Source organism: Pongo abelii, chromosome 10 (assembly GCF_028885655.2).
Source record: "Pongo abelii isolate AG06213 chromosome 10, NHGRI_mPonAbe1-v2.0_pri, whole genome shotgun sequence".
NCBI lineage: Eukaryota > Metazoa > Chordata > Mammalia > Primates > Hominidae > Pongo > Pongo abelii.
Genome location: NC_071995.2, coordinates 66,839,594 through 66,856,928, shown reverse-complemented (window position 1 = coordinate 66,856,928; position 17,335 = coordinate 66,839,594). Strand labels below are relative to the sequence as shown.

At 39.2% G+C, this 17,335-nt stretch overlaps 1 protein-coding gene across 5 annotated transcripts in view; it reads right to left on the bottom strand.

Annotated features, from left to right (window-relative positions):
* Window positions 1–2,054: 2,054 nt before the first annotated feature.
* Window positions 2,055–17,335, bottom strand: part of MDM2 (MDM2 proto-oncogene) — a 42,310-nt gene continuing 27,029 nt past the window's right edge. For 4 of the 5 annotated variants that reach the window (XM_054526249.2, XM_054526250.2, XM_024256032.3 and 1 more), the window contains 3 exons: window positions 16,767–16,922; window positions 16,002–16,079; window positions 2,055–13,463 (listed from right to left, as the gene is read on the bottom strand). In XM_054526249.2, coding sequence (XP_054382224.1) covers window positions 12,888–13,463; window positions 16,002–16,079; window positions 16,767–16,922 — 810 coding nt within the window. In that variant the 3' untranslated portion in view covers window positions 2,055–12,887. 5 annotated transcript variants of the gene reach the window in all.

Here is a 17,335-nt window from a genome sequence, read left to right as displayed (position 1 = left end):
GCTGAAATAATGTTTTTAAAATCAGAATTTAGTATCAGACTCAAAATCATTTAAAGACTAACAAAACACAATCATGGTATTCTAACTGTGGTCAAACCAGGTACCCAAACCACCTCCCTGCCCAACACCTTTCCGGCTTTTCCCCTCCCTCTTGGGCTGGTGGTTATGCTCCTCCAGCTCTAGTTCAGCTATAATTCCTTTTATAGAGAAACCAACCTGATACACACTTTCATGATGGGAGAAAAACGTGGGAGTGAAATGATATTTAGAAAGCAGCAGTCAGGCACGGTGGCTCATGCCTGTAATCCCAGCACTTTGGGAGGCTGAGGCAGGCGGATCACTTGAGGTCAGGAGCTCGAGACCAGCCTGGCCAACATGGTGAAACCCCATCTCTACTAAAAAAAATACAAAAATTAGCCAGGCGTGGTGGCAGGCACCTGTAATCCCAGCTACTTGGGAGGCTGAGGCAGGAGAAATCGCCTGAACCCAGAAGGCAGAGGTTGCAGTGAGCCAAGATCACATCACTGCACTGCATTCCAACCTGGGTGACAGAGCGAACCTCTGTCTCAAAAAGAAAAGAAAAAAGGCAGAAGCCCTGGATTCAAATCCACCACACATTCAGTTTCTTTATCTGTAAAATGGAGACACCCCCCGACCCCGCCGCTGAACGGTGATTCTGTGACTGTTAGAAACAGTGGTAAGAGATGCTACATTTTTGGTGTTTGTTCAGGTGGAGGAAAGATAGTTAATACTCAGGTAATAACTATTTTGAAGACAGTATAATATACCTTCTTAAAGAGTATACCTACTCAAATGTTGGTAAATGTTGACATGACTGAATCTAAATGGCAAAGAGTATTTTAGAAAAACATTAAGTCCCTGCAGATAAATGACAGTGTTGATTTGGATGCTTAATTTAATTACATTCAGACTTGAACTGTTGGATGTATCAGAACTGTTAAAAGCTTTTTCTCAACATTTCCAAAAGCCTTTCCAAGAAATCAATGTTATGTTTTGTTCCAGAAGCAAATTTGCATTTGTGATCTGTTTCTAAAAATGGTATAAGTTAGCTCTGTTTAGAAAGTAAAAATATCTGATGTTAGATTGGAAGTATCTCTTCCTGGGGAATCCAGAAAGATAAGCATAGCATATTGTCTTATTGCAACAGATAAGTTGCTTATTGAGAAGTATGGTTGTTATTCTGTATGGTAACAATACAGTTGATGTATATTTTATGATAGATCCTTTATATTTTCCTCATGACTTTAGAAGGGGGAAGGGGGAGAAAATTATGATGACCAGACTAGTTAAAGAGCATTGAAAGTCCACAGTACTGTAGCTAAAGTAGAAGTTTGGGTTATAGACTTTACATTATATCAACTAATAAGCAGATACTGTACAGTATTGCTCACCATTTTATCATACTTTTGCATATGAACTACTCCATAGCCTTTTATAGATGTTTTATAGCTGACCTTACCAGTTTTCCTGGTAACTTTTTTTATTTCTTTTTTTTTTTTTGAGACGGGGTCTCGCCCTAACGCCCAGGCTGGAGTGCAGTGCCGTGATCTCGGCTCACTGCAACCTCTGCCTCCTGGGTTCAAACGATTCTCCTGCCTCAGCCTCCCGAGTACCTGGGACTACCGGTGCCTGTCTCCACGCCCGGCTAATTTTTTGTATTTTTAGTAGAGACGGGGTTTCACTGTGTTAGCCAGGATGGTCTCGATCTCCTGACCTCATGATCTGCCTGCCTCTGCCTGGGCCTCCCAAAGTGCTGGGATTACAGGCGTGAGCCCCCACGCCCAGCCACTTTCTTTAATAGTATAACTAAGAATTTATTAAAATGCACAAATGGTCTAAGACTGTAAAGTTTATTGGGGAGAGGCCATGACTACCTCTGAATTTAGTAAATATAAAATATTTCTGATTCTCAATAAAGAACTAATATTCATATAAATAATAAATGCTTTTTTCCCATTACGTTACCTGAAAATAAGTACTTATGCAAGTATAACAAAGTCCACTAAAAATAACTGATTACCACCAAATAAAGCTTGGGAAAGACCAAATTTAATGACCTTTTATGAGGCAAAAACATTGCAACAACTCTTCAAAGTCCAGATAGTTCTTCCAGAACTAGTTATATATACCATATGTTTTATATATTATATATAATACATTCCAAATTAATTTGTGTTGTGGGGCAGTGTGTTCCATGGACAAGATGATGGATGGAAAGTATGCCTTCTGGTCAGAAAAAATATTTGAAAATTCACAATTTATATTAATGTAATAAAGAATCTGAGAAATGCAGAAAAGAAATGGATTTCCCAAACATGCTAAGCTATGGGACCATTTCCTTAAATAATACAGCCTCGTACCATCCCTTTGGACTAACATACCTATATTTCCAAACACATTTTGGGAAATACTGATATATAGAGAAGTCTTTTGTTCTGAATAACAAATTTCATTGATTTCCAGGTGCTTTTGAAATACAGAGAACAGTGGTAAACAAAGAATTTGCCTCCAGTAGGAACTGGAAAACTAACAGTCCTAACCCCTGCTAATATCGACTTAGTCATAGGACAGAGGATGGGCTCAAGTTTACATCTGCTCTTTGAAACACGCTAAACAAATAATAGTTTAAATGAGACATTGCTGAGAAGGAAATGACTAAATTACAGGTACCAATTTTTAAAAAGTGATGTCTCAATTTAGAAAATAAACAGGAAATAGTTTCTCTGTTTTCAAGAGAATTCATTACATAGAAACCCCTTAAGCAGAAGTTCCCTGGTATATTTTACCTAGACTTCAACATTTAAATTTGCAGCTTTTTTTTTTTTGGGGGGGGGGACGAAGTCTCGCTCTGTCACCCAGGCTGGAGTGCAGTGGTGGGATCTCGGCTCACTGCAACCTCCATCTCCCAGGTTCAAGTAATTCTCATGCCTCAGCCTCTCAAGCAGCTGGAATTAACAGGCACGCGCCATGACGCCTGGCTAATTTTTCTATTTTTAGTTAAGACAGGGTTGCACCATGTTGCCCAGGTTGGTCTTGAACTCCTGGCCTCAAGTGATCCACCCACTTCAGCCTCCCAAAATGCTGGGATTACAGGGGTGAGCCATCACCCCCCAGCCAAGGGTTTTTTGTTTGTTTGCTGTTTGACAACTGAGAATAGAACTATTATTTCTCTGCTGTCTTGTAGTGGTTTTTCAGCGCTGTTAAGAGTCTACCTAGCGTAGTGACTCACACCTGTAATCCCAGCACTTTGGGAGGCCGAGGCGAGTGGATCATCTGAGGTCAGGAGTTCGAGACCAGCCTGGCTAACATGGCAAAACCCCATCTCTACTGAAAATACAAAAATTTGCCAGGCATGGTGGCTCGTGTCTGCAATCTCAGCACTTTGAGAGGCCAAGGCAGGCGGATCATGAGGTCAGGAGTTCAAGACTAGCATGGTGAAACCCTGTCTCTACTAAAAATACAAAAAATTAGCCATGCATGGTGGCATGCACCTGTAATTCCAGCTACCAGGAGGCTGAGGCAGGAGAATCATTTGACCTTGGGAGGCAGAGTTTGCAGTGAGCCGAGATAGTGCCACTGCACTCCAACATGGAGTGAGAGACTGTCTCAAAACAAACAAACAAACAACAACAACAAAAAACGGCCGGGCGCAGTGGCTCACACCTGTAATCCCAGCACTTTGGGAGGCCGAGGCGGGTGGGTCACCTGAGGTCAGGAGTTCGAGACCAGCCTGGCCAACATGGTGAAACCCCGTCTCTACTAAAAATACAAAAATTAGCCAGGTGTGGTGGTGGACCCCTGTAATCCTAGCTACTCTAGAGGCTGAGGCAGGAGAATCACTTGAACCTGGGGGGCGGAGGTTGCAGTGAGCCGAGATCGCGCCACTTCACTCTAGTCTGGGCGACAGTGAAACTCCATCTCAAAAAAAAAAAAAAAAGAGTCTACAGTTAGTGGACACCTTTAGTCTTCCAACAAGATACTTCCACCTCCCACCTTGTGGTTAAAAAATGCTTAACTTTGGGCTGGGTGCGGTAGCTCATGCCTGTAATCCCAACACTTTGGGAGGCAGAGGTGGGCGGATCACGAGGTCAGGAGTTCAAGACCAGCCTGGCCAATATAGTGAAACCCTGCCTCTATTAAAAATACAAAAATTAGCTGGGCATGGTGGCAGGCGCCTGAATTTCCAGCTACTCGGGAGGCTGAGGCAGGAGAATCGCTTGAACCCAGGAGGCAGAGGTTGCAGTGAGCCGAGATCATGCCACTACACTCCAGCCTGGGCGACAGAACGAGACTTCGTCCCAAAAAAAAAAACAAACAAAAAGCTTAACTTTGAAGAGATTTGGTCTTCTCAAATGCCTCCTATAAAAAGAAACAAATGTGAGAAAAGGTAGAAAAGGCCTTTTTTGTAGGGAGCAATTTTTTCTAAAAAGGTTTTTCAGCCAAGACCCTCTCTCTTAAAAAAAGGATTGTTACAATTCTGACACCATATCAACTTTTAAGACTACTGTTTTCTTAGAATGTTTCTTTTTTGCCATTTATTGCACAAACAATAATTTGGAGGAGACTTCGAAAAATCATAATCAGGCCAGGCACAGTGGCTCAATGCCTGTAATCCCAGCACTTTGGGAGGCTGAGGCAGGTGGACCACATGAGGTCAGGATTTCGAGACCAGTCTGGCCAACATGGCGAAACCCCATCTCCACTAAAAATGAAAAAATTAGCTGAAATATCACAGCTACTTGGGAGGCTAAAGCAGAAGAATCACTTGAACCCAGGAGGTGGAGGTTGCAGTGAGCCAAGATCACGCCATTGCACTCCACCCTGGGCAACAGGGCGAGACTCCGTCTCAAAAAAACAAAGAAACAAAAAATCACAATCAGTAAGATTAATGTTTAATGAACAAAATAAGAGACAAGTCTCCCTCTGTCTCCTAAGCAGAGTGTAGTGGCGCAATCATAGCTCATTGTAACATCGGACTCCTGGGCTCAAGTGATACTCCCACCTCAGTCTCCCAAGTAGCTAGGACTATGGGTGCATGCCACCAAAATTTTTTGGATACAGGGTGTCATTATTTTGCCCAGGCTGATCTCAAACTCCTGGCCTCAAGTGATCCTGCCTCCTTGTCCTCCCAAAGTGTTGAGATTACGGGCGTGAGTCACAGAGCCTGGCCCAGGATGTTATTTTAAAATTGTCTTTTTGTCTTCTAAATCAACAATAACTTCATAGTTGCTTTCAATGCCAATCAACATCCTTTACTACTGTATACACAATGTATTTATTTGACATTTGAAAGGAGATACAAAAGGATGTTACGACCTGCTATGGTATGGCAAGAAGATACAAAGGAACATATTGGTATGAACAGAATACCTCAGAGTTGAGTGTATAAAAAAGGCTTAATTCACCAGATGCAGTGGCTCGCACCTGTAATCTCAGCATTTTGAGAGGTCAAGGTCAAGACAGGAGGATTGCTTGAGCCCAGGAGTTCAAGGCCAGCCTGGGCAACATAGCGAGACTCTGCCTCTAAAAAAATATATATACACATATAACACATATATATGTATTATATATATTATATATATGTGTGTAATATATGTATATTATATATATTATATATATGTATTAGCCAGGCATGGTGGCAACAGGCCTGGGTTCCCAGCTACTCAGGAGGCTGCAGTGAGTCATGTTTGTGCCACTGTACTCCAGCCTGGGTGACAGAATGAGACCCTGTCTCAGCAACAAACAAACAAAAAACTTCAAGGTGGGAGTAGGGGTTAATTCAAGGCTACCTAAGCTGGATTTGGGGTGATTATGGTCGAGTGGATGCAAACAGAATATTAAACTTGCATTCATTAAAAGTGCTTACTACCTGCCAGACCCCATACTAGGCTCTATATATTTATTGTCTCTAAGGTCACTAGGCAAGTAAGTACCAGATCTGTGACTTTGAACTTCCCACTACAATAAGCTTATGAACTTTAAGCAAAAATGGTTTGAAAAGTGAAGAGCAAGCACCCATTTCATAGTGTTCTAAAAGTCTAAAATAATCCAGTACAACATCAGAGATAAAATCCAAAAATCAAGTTTTTCCCCCAATATTTAAATCAGGGAAGCAACATGATATCTGTAAACTATAACTGAACCAAAAATAGGACCAAACGTAGTGAAATCCATTTAGGGAGGTATTACTGTGATCTTGAAGGAAGGCCTACTTAATACAGGACAGTGGGCTGGGGAGGTATGAACCAAAAATAGACACATGCAAAAGCGCTAAAATTTAACCCTGAGAAATAAATGAAATTCACCTAGAACACAAATGGAATAAATTTAAAAGGTGAAATTTTGGGCTTGGCGTGGTGGCTTACACCTGTAATCTCAGCACTTTGGGAAGCTAAGACGGGCAGACCACTTGACCCCAGGAGTTTGAGACCAGCCTGGGCAACATGGTGAAACTGTCTCTACAAAAAACACAAAAATTAGGCCGGGCGCAGTGGCTCACGCCTGTAATCCCAGTACTTTGGGAGGCTGAGGTGGGCGGATCATGAGGTCAGGAGTTCGAGACCAGTCTGGCCAACATGCTGAAACCCCATCTCTACTAAAAATACAAAAAAAATTAGCCAGGTGTGGTGGCGAGCACCTATAATTCCAGCTACTCAGGAGGCTGAGGCAGAATTGCTTGAACCTGGGAGGTGGAGGTTGCAATGAGCCAAGATTGCACCACTGCACTCCAGTCTGGGTGAAAGAGCAAGACTCTGTCTCAGGGCAGGGGCAGCAGGGAGGGGGGGGGAAGTTAGCTGGACCTGGTGGCTTGCACCTGTGGTCCCCAGCTACTTGGGAGGCTGAGGTGGGAGGACTGCTTGAGCCCAGGAGGTTGAGGCTGTAGTGAGTCATGTTTCCAGCACTGCATTCCAGCCTGGGTGACAGAGCAAGACCGCATCTCAAAACAAAACAAACAAAAGGTAAAATTTTAGAATTAGGAAAGATGCTATTTTTATAAATTGGCTTTAAGCTGTTGGCTGGACATCTAAGTTGTAGCTTTCTGAAGGCAGTAGAGATGTGGGATTGTAGGACTGAAACAGATGAAAATGCCTATCGAATTTTTTTAAAAAGTCTTTAAAGGAGAGCTTTAAAGGAAAGCAATACGAATTCAAGTATGTTTCAGTACCACTCCTCTCTCTAAAGACAATCAACTATGGTTTTCATTCAAAATACTATTCCTCTAGCGTTAAATATTTGAGTACAGCAATCATTTCAGATGCATTATGAATAAGTTACTGAACACGCCTCCCATCTGCTTCCTTTACGGTTTTATTTTGCCTTTCGTTTGTTAGCTCATTTTATAATTTGTTACTTCTGAACACCTTCCATGTGCTGGTGCTTTCACATTATCTATCTCAAAGTATTATTTGTAAATGTCAAAAAGTCCCTATTACATATAACTGAAAGCTGGCTACATGGTAGACAATATGATCACAAACTTTTAAACAATTTTTTAAGCTGAAGAAATACTTTATAAGTATCAAAATGTAATTCAGCATCCAACCATAAAGCACAACTACAAACTTTTCACAATGCCATTAACAACTTGTGGTTACCATCATAAGCCTATAGACCTACACACTAATTATCTTTAAAACCCTTGTTAGGCTGGGCATGGTGGCTCACGCCTGTAATCCCAGCACTTTGGGGGGCCAAGGCGGGCAGATCACTTGAGGTCAGGAGTTTGAGACCAGCCAGGCCAACATAGTGAAACTTCATCTCTGCTAGAAATACAAAAATTAGCGGGGTGTGGTGATGGGGTCCTGTAACCCCAGCTACTCGGGAGGCTGAAGCAGAACCACTTGAACGCAGCCAGGAGGCGGAGGTTGCAGTGAGCCAAGATTGCACCACTGTACTCCAGCCTGAGCCACAGAGCAAGACTCTGTCTCAAAAAATAAATAAAATAAAACCCTTATTAAGGATTTAAAAAATCTTAATTATATAATGCCAAAAGCTAGTCCCTGTCTGGCTTAGGGGCCCACAAGCTCCTGCTTTAAAGCCAGTTTTTTTCTGATGTACTTACATTTGTGCATCACAATCAAGAGGTTCCCAGCTTGGTGGAACTTTCAAAGATAAGGCAGAAAACTAAACAGGCAATTACAATCTTACTTTTCATGCTGACAAGAGGCACGGTGGCTAGCCCAAACTCCCCTCCCTGTCCCAGCTACCTCCCTTATGAACCATTCACGGTCACTTAGGCCAGGCTGCCACGTGACCTAAGTGAAGACAGGGAGAACACAGCATTTCTTACTCTTACTAACTTGCAACATCATTCTCTCAAGTTGCTCTCATTGGAGGCTCCCAACTGCTTCAAGCTGCCCAGTGGTATTTGTATTTCTAAAGTGGGCAGGCATGGCCATTCCAGAAAAAGAAACATATTCAGACTTGTGCCTTTTGTTACCCAAATATATGATATTCAAATAATTTCTATTTTAACAACTCATAAAAATTTAAGATCAAATAATTGCATTCTTGAAACAATTCTTAATCATTTATTTTCAACACGTGTACTATAAAGAACCTAAGAAATTAGACAATTTTAATAACCCATAAACATGCTGAATCCATTTGCAGATTTAAATTTTGTATAAATAGCTGTCATTGCCTACATATATCAAGTGTACTTTGTTTATAATCACATTTATGCTACCGACACTCCTCAGAAAAAAAGATTCTGCTTTGTTCTACCTTCAGTATTATGAACTCCAAATAATGCTTTGAGGACCTCCAAAGGAAAAAAACAGATTCTACTAGATTCTAGCTGAAGTATTATCAACTCCAAATTGAAGTATTATCAACTTCAAATAATGCTTCGAGGACCTCCAAAAAAAAAATCTGCTTGGTTGTGGCTGAAGTATTATCAACTCCAAATAACGCTTTGAGGACCTCCACAGGTAAACTACTAATCCCTTTGGCCATTTATTGAGAGAGAGAGAGAGAGTTTTGAAGCAACAATGTACCATTAGTAAAGTTGCTGTGCAAAATTACCCCTGAGTCCTATTCTAAGCTTACAGTTCAGTTGATTTGATTGTCCTCACCTAAGTATATACAATTCACATATGGGAGAAAAACACTAAATCAAGATGGTTATTTTCACTATTTTGCTTAAGATTCATATTTAAATATAAATCAAGAAGTTAATCCACAGTTTGAGAGATACTTATATTAGAAATTCTAAATGTTAAACTGATACATAATTGTAAATATGGTGTGTGTACTGTTTCACATACAATGGGTATCGATCAAATCAGTGTAATCAGCACATCCATCAGCTCAAACATTTATCATTTATTTGTAGCAAGAACATTCAATACATTAACTATAGTCACCCTACTCTCTCTCTCTCTCAATAAATGGCCAAAGGGATTAGTACTTTTACCTTTGGAGGTCCTCAAAGCATTATTTGGAGTTCATAATACTTCAGCTAGAACTTATTCCTCCGAATTTAACTTTGTACCCATTAAAAGTGGTTTTGTGTGCAATTAACAGACAGATGTTCTACCCATACACTGTTTTCCAAAATTATTGTGTGGCTTTTAAAAAAAAAAAACAAACCACACAACAAATTGTAAAAGGCACTGAGATAACACCTGCTTCTAGATCATTGCTAGGCTCAAAAAATAAAGCTTGTTCTACCAGGAATGACAAGTTAGAACTTAGTATTTGCCAAAGCAGAAATTATATAGTGTCAGTCATTTCAGGCAAACGTTATTCGGCTCTCATCTCCAACTATCTGTCAGAACAATTAAAAGAGATCAAAACAGTCCAGCCTAACTAGGCTTCATTATATAAGGCCATTTTGTTCTAAGATGCTAATAAACCAAAATAAGAAATCTTAAAATATTATTTGAGCTATTTTCATACAAACTGTTGGTTCCTTATATCCTCCCTTCTATAATAAAGGGCATATTTTACTGCAAAGAAAATTTTACTTTATATATATCACTAGCCATAAATTTTTGAATGTCATTAATTACATGTTGTCTAGTACCATTAACCAAATAGCGTTAACTATTTTATATCCACATTTCACTTCTGTATTTACAAACATATCTACCAGTAAAGAGTTAACAATGAGATGCGATCAAACATCCATATTATCTGATGTTTTGTAGACAGCAATGTAGATGATTTTGTAATCACCTTTCATCGGAGTGACCTTATATAAAAAATAAGTCAATAATTTAGAGGTTCTAAGTCTCCAAAGGAGATTTTCAAATGTAAATATAGAAATGGTTATAGATAATGAGATTTTTAGGAAACCTCTGCCATGTCTGCATCCTGTTGTAACTGTTATATCATCTTTTCTTCCAGCTGCTTTCCTTTGCCTGCAAGAGGGGTCAAGATGAGTTTTGCCTGACTTCTTTGATGTCCTGAACTTTCTGTAGTCCTTTTTCTTCAATTTGTTCATTATAAATTTAGCTTGGCATTTGTTTGATCTTTTCAACTGTCTTCACTGCATCAGTAGTTTTATTCCATAGTTCTTGCAGATATTTGACAGGCTTGTTTCTATATTTTTCAAATTCAAATCCACTGTAAGCTCATTATTAGCAGTTGCTTTTCAGAATGCTTTAGTTCACCTAATCTTGTGAGAATTGCACTTCTTTTAAAGTTTTTGTGACATTTATGTTTACACAGTCTGAACACCTTGCAATAGCTGCAGATGAACATCATGATGTGGTCAGGGCAGATGGGCCCCAAAGAAACTAACACTTCTCAGTGCTGAGCTCGGATAGGCCTCCACTGACCAAACACAGAGCTTGAGAGGAAGTCAAGAGGTATCTTGGAATTCCACATGCTGACCCTGTCATTCTTGAAGGAAAATGATGCATAATTTCTGAATAATTCAGAAAGAACTTACAATCTTTCCAGTTAGTTTTTAAATAACAATTCTGTTTATCAAATTTCTGAATTAACTTTTCTGAATTCATGGGTTTCTAAAACTGGCCTTAAGCAAAAGTCTGAAACCTAGGCTGGGAACCATGTAACCTAGGCCAAGAAGGTACTTTAAAGTGTCTTAGAGTTGTTTTTCAGCTTAGAGGGAAACAACAGATTCCATTAAATCCCAAAAAGGATTTTTTTGTGTGTGAAAAAGCGCCTGATGTACTAGGTTAGACTCAGGAGGCTTTAACAAGTTTTGTCTTACGTGTAAATGGTGGCTATTTTCACAGATAACATCATTACTCCCATCCCTTACTATGGTTTATACAAAAGAGGCTGGAGAATAAGTACATTTTTACAGCTGGGTGTGGTGACTCACGCCCGTAATCCTACTTAGCACTTTGCGAGGCCGAGACAGGAGGATGTCTTGAGCCCAGGAGTTCGAGACCAGCCTGGGCAACATAGGGAGACCCTGTCTCTATTGTTACATCAAGAAAATCTAAAAAACATTTTCACTTATATAGCACCAAATATAAGAGCTTTTTTTTTTTTTTTTTTTTTTTTTTTTTTTTACCTAGAAAGAGTATTTTGGAGAGAGAAACTAAGGATCAGAAGGTTTAAGAGTATCAAAAATCTGCGGTACCTCACATCTGTAATCCCAGCACTTTGGGAGGCTGAGGTGAGTAGATCACTTGAGTTTAGGAGTTCAAGATCAGCCTGGCTAACATGGTAAAACCCTGTCTTTACTAAAAATACAAAAAAATCAGCTGGTATGGTGGCACATGCCCGTAATCCCAGTTACTTGGAAGGCTGAGGCAGGAGAATAGCTTGAACCCAGAAGACAGAAGTTGCAGTGAGCCGAGATCACTCCACTGCACTCTAGCATCCGTGACAGAGCAAGATTCTGTCTCAAAAAAAAAAAAAAAAAAAAAAAAAAAAAAAAAAAAAAAAAAAAGAATATCTAAAATTTAAATACTAATTCTTGGCTAGACATGGTGGCTCACATCTGTAATCCCAGCACTTTGGGAGGCCGAGGCGGGTGACCTCACTTGAGGTCAGGAGTTCGTGACCAGCCTGGCCAACATGGTAAAACCCTCTCTCTACTAAAAATACAAAAATTAGCTGGGCATGGTGGTGCATGCCTGTAATCCCAGCTGCTCCAGATGCTGAGCCAGGAGAATGGCTTGAACCCGGGAAGCGGAGACTGCTAGATCATGACACTGCACTCCAGCCTGGGGGACAGAGACTCATCTCCAAACAACCAAACAAACAAACAAACAACAACAAAAAAAAACCAAAAAACTAAATCTTTCACACATTTTCTCTTTACATCAAAGGTACTAAATGACATTTAGGCCGGACGCGGTGGCTCACACTTGTAATCCCAGCACTTTGGGAGGCCGAGGTGGGCGAATCACGAGGTCAGGAGATGGAGACCATCCTGGCTAACACGGTGAAACCCCATCTCTACTAAAAGTACAAAAAATTAGCCAGGTGTGGTGGCAGGCGACTGTAGTCCAAGCTACTTGGGAAGCTGAGGCAGGAGAATGGTGTGAACCCGGGAGGCGGAGCTTGCAGTGAGCCGAGATCACGCCACTGCACTCCAGCCTGGGTGACAGAGTGAGATTCCGTCTCAAAAAAAATAATAAGTTACATTTAAATGTCATATACATATTTAAAAAAAAAACAACAGGTACTTCTCATTTAAGACAGAGTAGAAATTATTTAAAATTAGGGGTAGGGGTAAAGGATAAGCTACATATTCATTTCAAATTATAGTAAGTATTCACTGTTCCGCTACCAAAGTAGGTCAATTATACTAAAGAGAAGAAATCTATGTGACTTGAGGCATTTTCTCACTTTGATATATGTGAATAAATTTCAGGTTGTCTAAATTCTTAGGGTTATATAGTTAGAAATATATAATTCTCTTATAGACAGGTCAACTAGGGGAAATAAGTTAGCACAATCATTTGAATTGGTTGTCTACATACTGGGCAGGGCTTATTCCTTTTCTTTAGCTTCTTTGCACAAGTAAAGCAGGCCATAAGATGTCCTGTTTTGCCATGGACAATGCAACCATTTTTAGGTCGACCTTGACAAATCACACAAGGTTCAATGGCATTAAGGGGCAAACTGGATTCCATACTCTCTTCTTTGTCTTGGGTTTCTTCCCTTTCAAACTCTTTCACATCTTCTTGGCTGCTATAAATAATGCTACTAGAAGTTGATGGCTGAGAATAGTCCTCACTTTCTTGTGATTGTGAAGCTTGTGTAATTTTATCATCATTTTCCTCAACACATGACTCTTTGGAATCATTCACTATAGTTTTTTTACAATCAGGAACATCAAAGCCCTCTTCAGCTTGTGTTGAGTTTTCCAGTTTGGCTTTCTCAGAGATTTCCCCTTTATCTTTCCCTTTATCTTCAGGAAGCCAATTCTCACGAAGGGCCCAACATCTGTTGCAATGTGATGGAAGGGGGGGATTCATTTCATTGCATGAAGTGCATTTCCAATAGTCCTTCAATGAAATAAGACACAGAGTCAGTTTCTGTAACCCTTTAACTGCTCAGTCACAGGAATGCTAGCAACTTTGCTATGTCTAAGGTAAAATATATCATAGAGCTCAATATTCAGTGTTTCATGTTTTATATAAAATAGTCACCGTGAACAGCATGAGGACTATAGTTAGTTATATACTGGTATACTGGAAATTTACTAAAAGAGTAGATTTTAGGTATTTTAACCATACACACAAGAAAGGTTAACTATTCAAGATAATAGATTACATTAATTTGCTTGACTGTAGTGATATTTCGCTTTTTACATTGTGTCAAAACATCATTTATATGTCTCAATTATACACAAAACAGATTTTTAAAAAGTCAATATGTAACAGTCTCTCCTAAAGTAGAGTAAGTACACCCATTTTTTTCACCCATACCATCCTGAAAAATTCTAAACTAAAAATATATTAACTGTGATGTGATATTAATCATGTACCTATAAAGTTATCTGTTTCAGGATACAAATGCAGTTGCTTCCTTTAGTTGAAGCAAGTCTATGGGATCTTTTACTCTGTCATGCAGCCTATATCCACTTCCTTAAAGGCTCGACCCTAGACGCTATTCCAAGAGTCCATCCAATCAATCTAGATGAAACCTGCCTCCTCGAGAAAGACTTCCTAATCCACCAGTGACTAGAACTACCTTAGAAGTGCTCTAAAACCATGGCTTAACTGAGTATTCCCTAACTCCATCCACAAGAGAAATGCTAAAACATTTTTCACAACAAGCATTGCTGCTAAAACCTATCATCCTTGGTCACTAACCATAATATATGCCCTTTACTTGTCTATCCTTTCCTGTGTTCTCATCTCTGTAACTGCTCAATGCTTCTTCCTTTTCCCAACGTTTTATCCCGCAAACGTTTCCACCATGCAATTTGGATAACAAACTCTCCCACATCCCCAGCCTTTTTACATAACCTATCTTCTTGCCTTAGCTGAAGCATGGTTCTTGCCTGAGGACATTTAACAAGTGAAAACTCGTAAGTTAAGAGGTCTTTCCGTAACCATTTTGAGACTGCCTCACAAATGACGTAAGACAGGAGCAATAAAGATAGACTATTCATTCTTCTTTTTTCAAGTTATAGAAGGGCGTTTTTCACAGCTCATAAAACCAAAGAAAAAGGTCTTGCAATATGGGAATAAAAGTGCATCAAAAAGTCCAATAAATTCCAAGATCAATATCTAAAATAATTTGTGAGTCTTAAAATAGATTTAAAAAATTAAAAGTATCTAAAATATTTTACTCACTTGACATCAAATGATTCAACTAGTTATTTATTTTCTAATACAGTAAAAATTTTGGAAACTTTTGAATTTTCATCCTTTTTTGCATTTGAATAATTAGTAACTGTTTATAACTCAGAAAAAAATGGAATTTATTTCCTATTCAAATATAATAAAGGCAATATTAAGAATAAAAACTAAAGCACAATAGTTTTAAAAAAACCTATAATACCTCAGGAACTCAGTGAAGTATGCATGAGATGTAAACATTTAAGTCTTAATTTCTTTAATGGCAAATCCTACCACATTCTATAATACAAATCAATAATAAAAATGTTTACATTTGGCTGGGCGTGATGGCTCACACCTGTAATCCTTGCACTTTGGGAGACTGAGGCAGGTGGATCACTTGAGCCCAGGAGTTCAAGACCATCCTGGGCAACATGGTGACATTTCTACAAAAAATATAAAAATTAGCTGGGTGTGATGGCATGCACCTGTTGTTCCAGCTACTCAGGAGGCTGAGGTGGGAGGATCACTTGAGCCTGGGAGGTGGGCGCTGCAGTGAGCCATGATCACGTCACTGCACTCCAGCCTGGATGACAGGGCAGGACCCCATCTCAATTGGAAAAAAAAAAAAGAGTTTACATTTGACAAGGTTGGCAAAATGTTGGTAATAGTTAAAGGTGGGTGATGAGTATACTGGAGATACACTGAAATTTTCCAAAATAACATCAAAAAGTACAAATTCAGCTGGGCAGTGACTCATGCCTGTAATCCCAGCACTTTGGGAGACGAAGGTAGGCAGATCACTTGAGGTCAGGAGTTCATGACCAGCCTGGCCAACATGGTGAAACCCCATCTCTACTAAAAATAAAAAAATTAGTGGGGTATAGTGGTACATGCCTGTAATCCCAGCTACTCGGGAGACTGAGGCACGAGAATCACTTGAACTTGGGAGGTGGAGGCTGCAGTGCACTGAGATTGCACCACTGCACTCCAGGCTGGGAGAAGGGTAAGACTCTGTTTAAAAAAAAAAAAAAAAAAAAAAAAAAAGTTCAAATTCCAGCACCTACAAATAAAAATTATAGCTACAGGTCTCATCACAACAAATAAAAGAAAAATGCTTTAAATTATTCAGACTTTACAAAAACATTTTAACTTTATAAAAATCAGCTCATTTCAGAAAGGAGGCTAGACATATTTTCCTAATCTTGACCTTAATGAAATTTTTTTTATTTCTTAAAAAAGTAAATATATACTTACAGCTAGGGAAATTTCAGGATCTTCTTCAAATGAATCTGTATCACTCTCCCCTGCCTGATACACAGTAACTCGATATACCTAATAAAACACATTCATTAGCATCAATTCATCACCCTTTTTCCTTCAATCAGAAGGCTTCCTAGTAATAAGTCCTAAACAAATATCATGTGCTACAATATATGAGAAAGTCTTAGACATATCAAATAGAGTAAGTGAGTGTAAAGGGGGAAAAAATGGAGGAGAGAGAAATCCTTACCCACAATGGTAAAAGTCAATACAAAGGATGTTTAGGATGAATAAAACAAAACATTCAGCTAAGTGGTTTTACTTTATAAATAAATAATATGGAGATATTAAATAATAGGGAAATAGCTAGAAATGTTAAAGGCAGTCACTTCTGGGAAACAGATCTCTGAGGGTACTACTTGACTTTAACTGTATGCATGTTTTACTTTTATAAAAAGTAAGTTAATATTAAAACAGTAATTGAATTCTATGTTTTTAAAAGTGAACAGACCATTATAATAAGCATGTTCATTGAGGTCTATTGACTTCTTGGCAATTAGTAGTGATAAAATAATATAAATCAGATGATAAAGAACTATGAAATCCTCAAGTCCACAAACCAATGTGTTAGTTTAAACAAATCAAGAGTAAAGATTTCAAGTGAAATCTGAATATATTATTATTTCAATCTCAAAGTCAATGAACATGGAAAATATTTAATAATTTTCCAATATAATTAGAGGCGAAAAAAAATACTACCTCATCATCTTCATCTGAGAGTTCTTGTCCTTCTTCACTAAGGCTATAATCTTCTGAGTCGAGAGATTCAACTTCAAATTCTACACTAAACTGATCTGAAACTGAATCCTGATCCAACCAATCACCTGAATGTTCACTTACACCAGCATCAAGATCCTAAAACAAGAAAAAAATATATATAACTTAATAAACATCACCTCTTGACCTCTGTAACAGTTTCCTAACTCATCCCTGTGCCTCTGCTGCTGCCAGCAGGGTGTAACACTTGGGGGATGGGGCTGCTGCTCTGATCCGGGACTTCCCGAGGGAGATTGGCGGGGAGAGGACTGGGCCCGCCCCACCAGCCATCCCGGAGCCAGCTGCCACGCACATTTCCTCCTCAGATCCATCCTGCACACTGAAACTAGATTAAGGTTTCAAGGTTATTACTACATTATTTTCCCTGTTCAAAACCCCACTGCATAAAGGAAAAACGCCAAAGCCTCTTGGTATCGAAAGTACATACAGTGTGACTGTATTAACATCTTCGTCTGTCTTCAACTAGACACCCCTCCTCCCTTACTAAATAT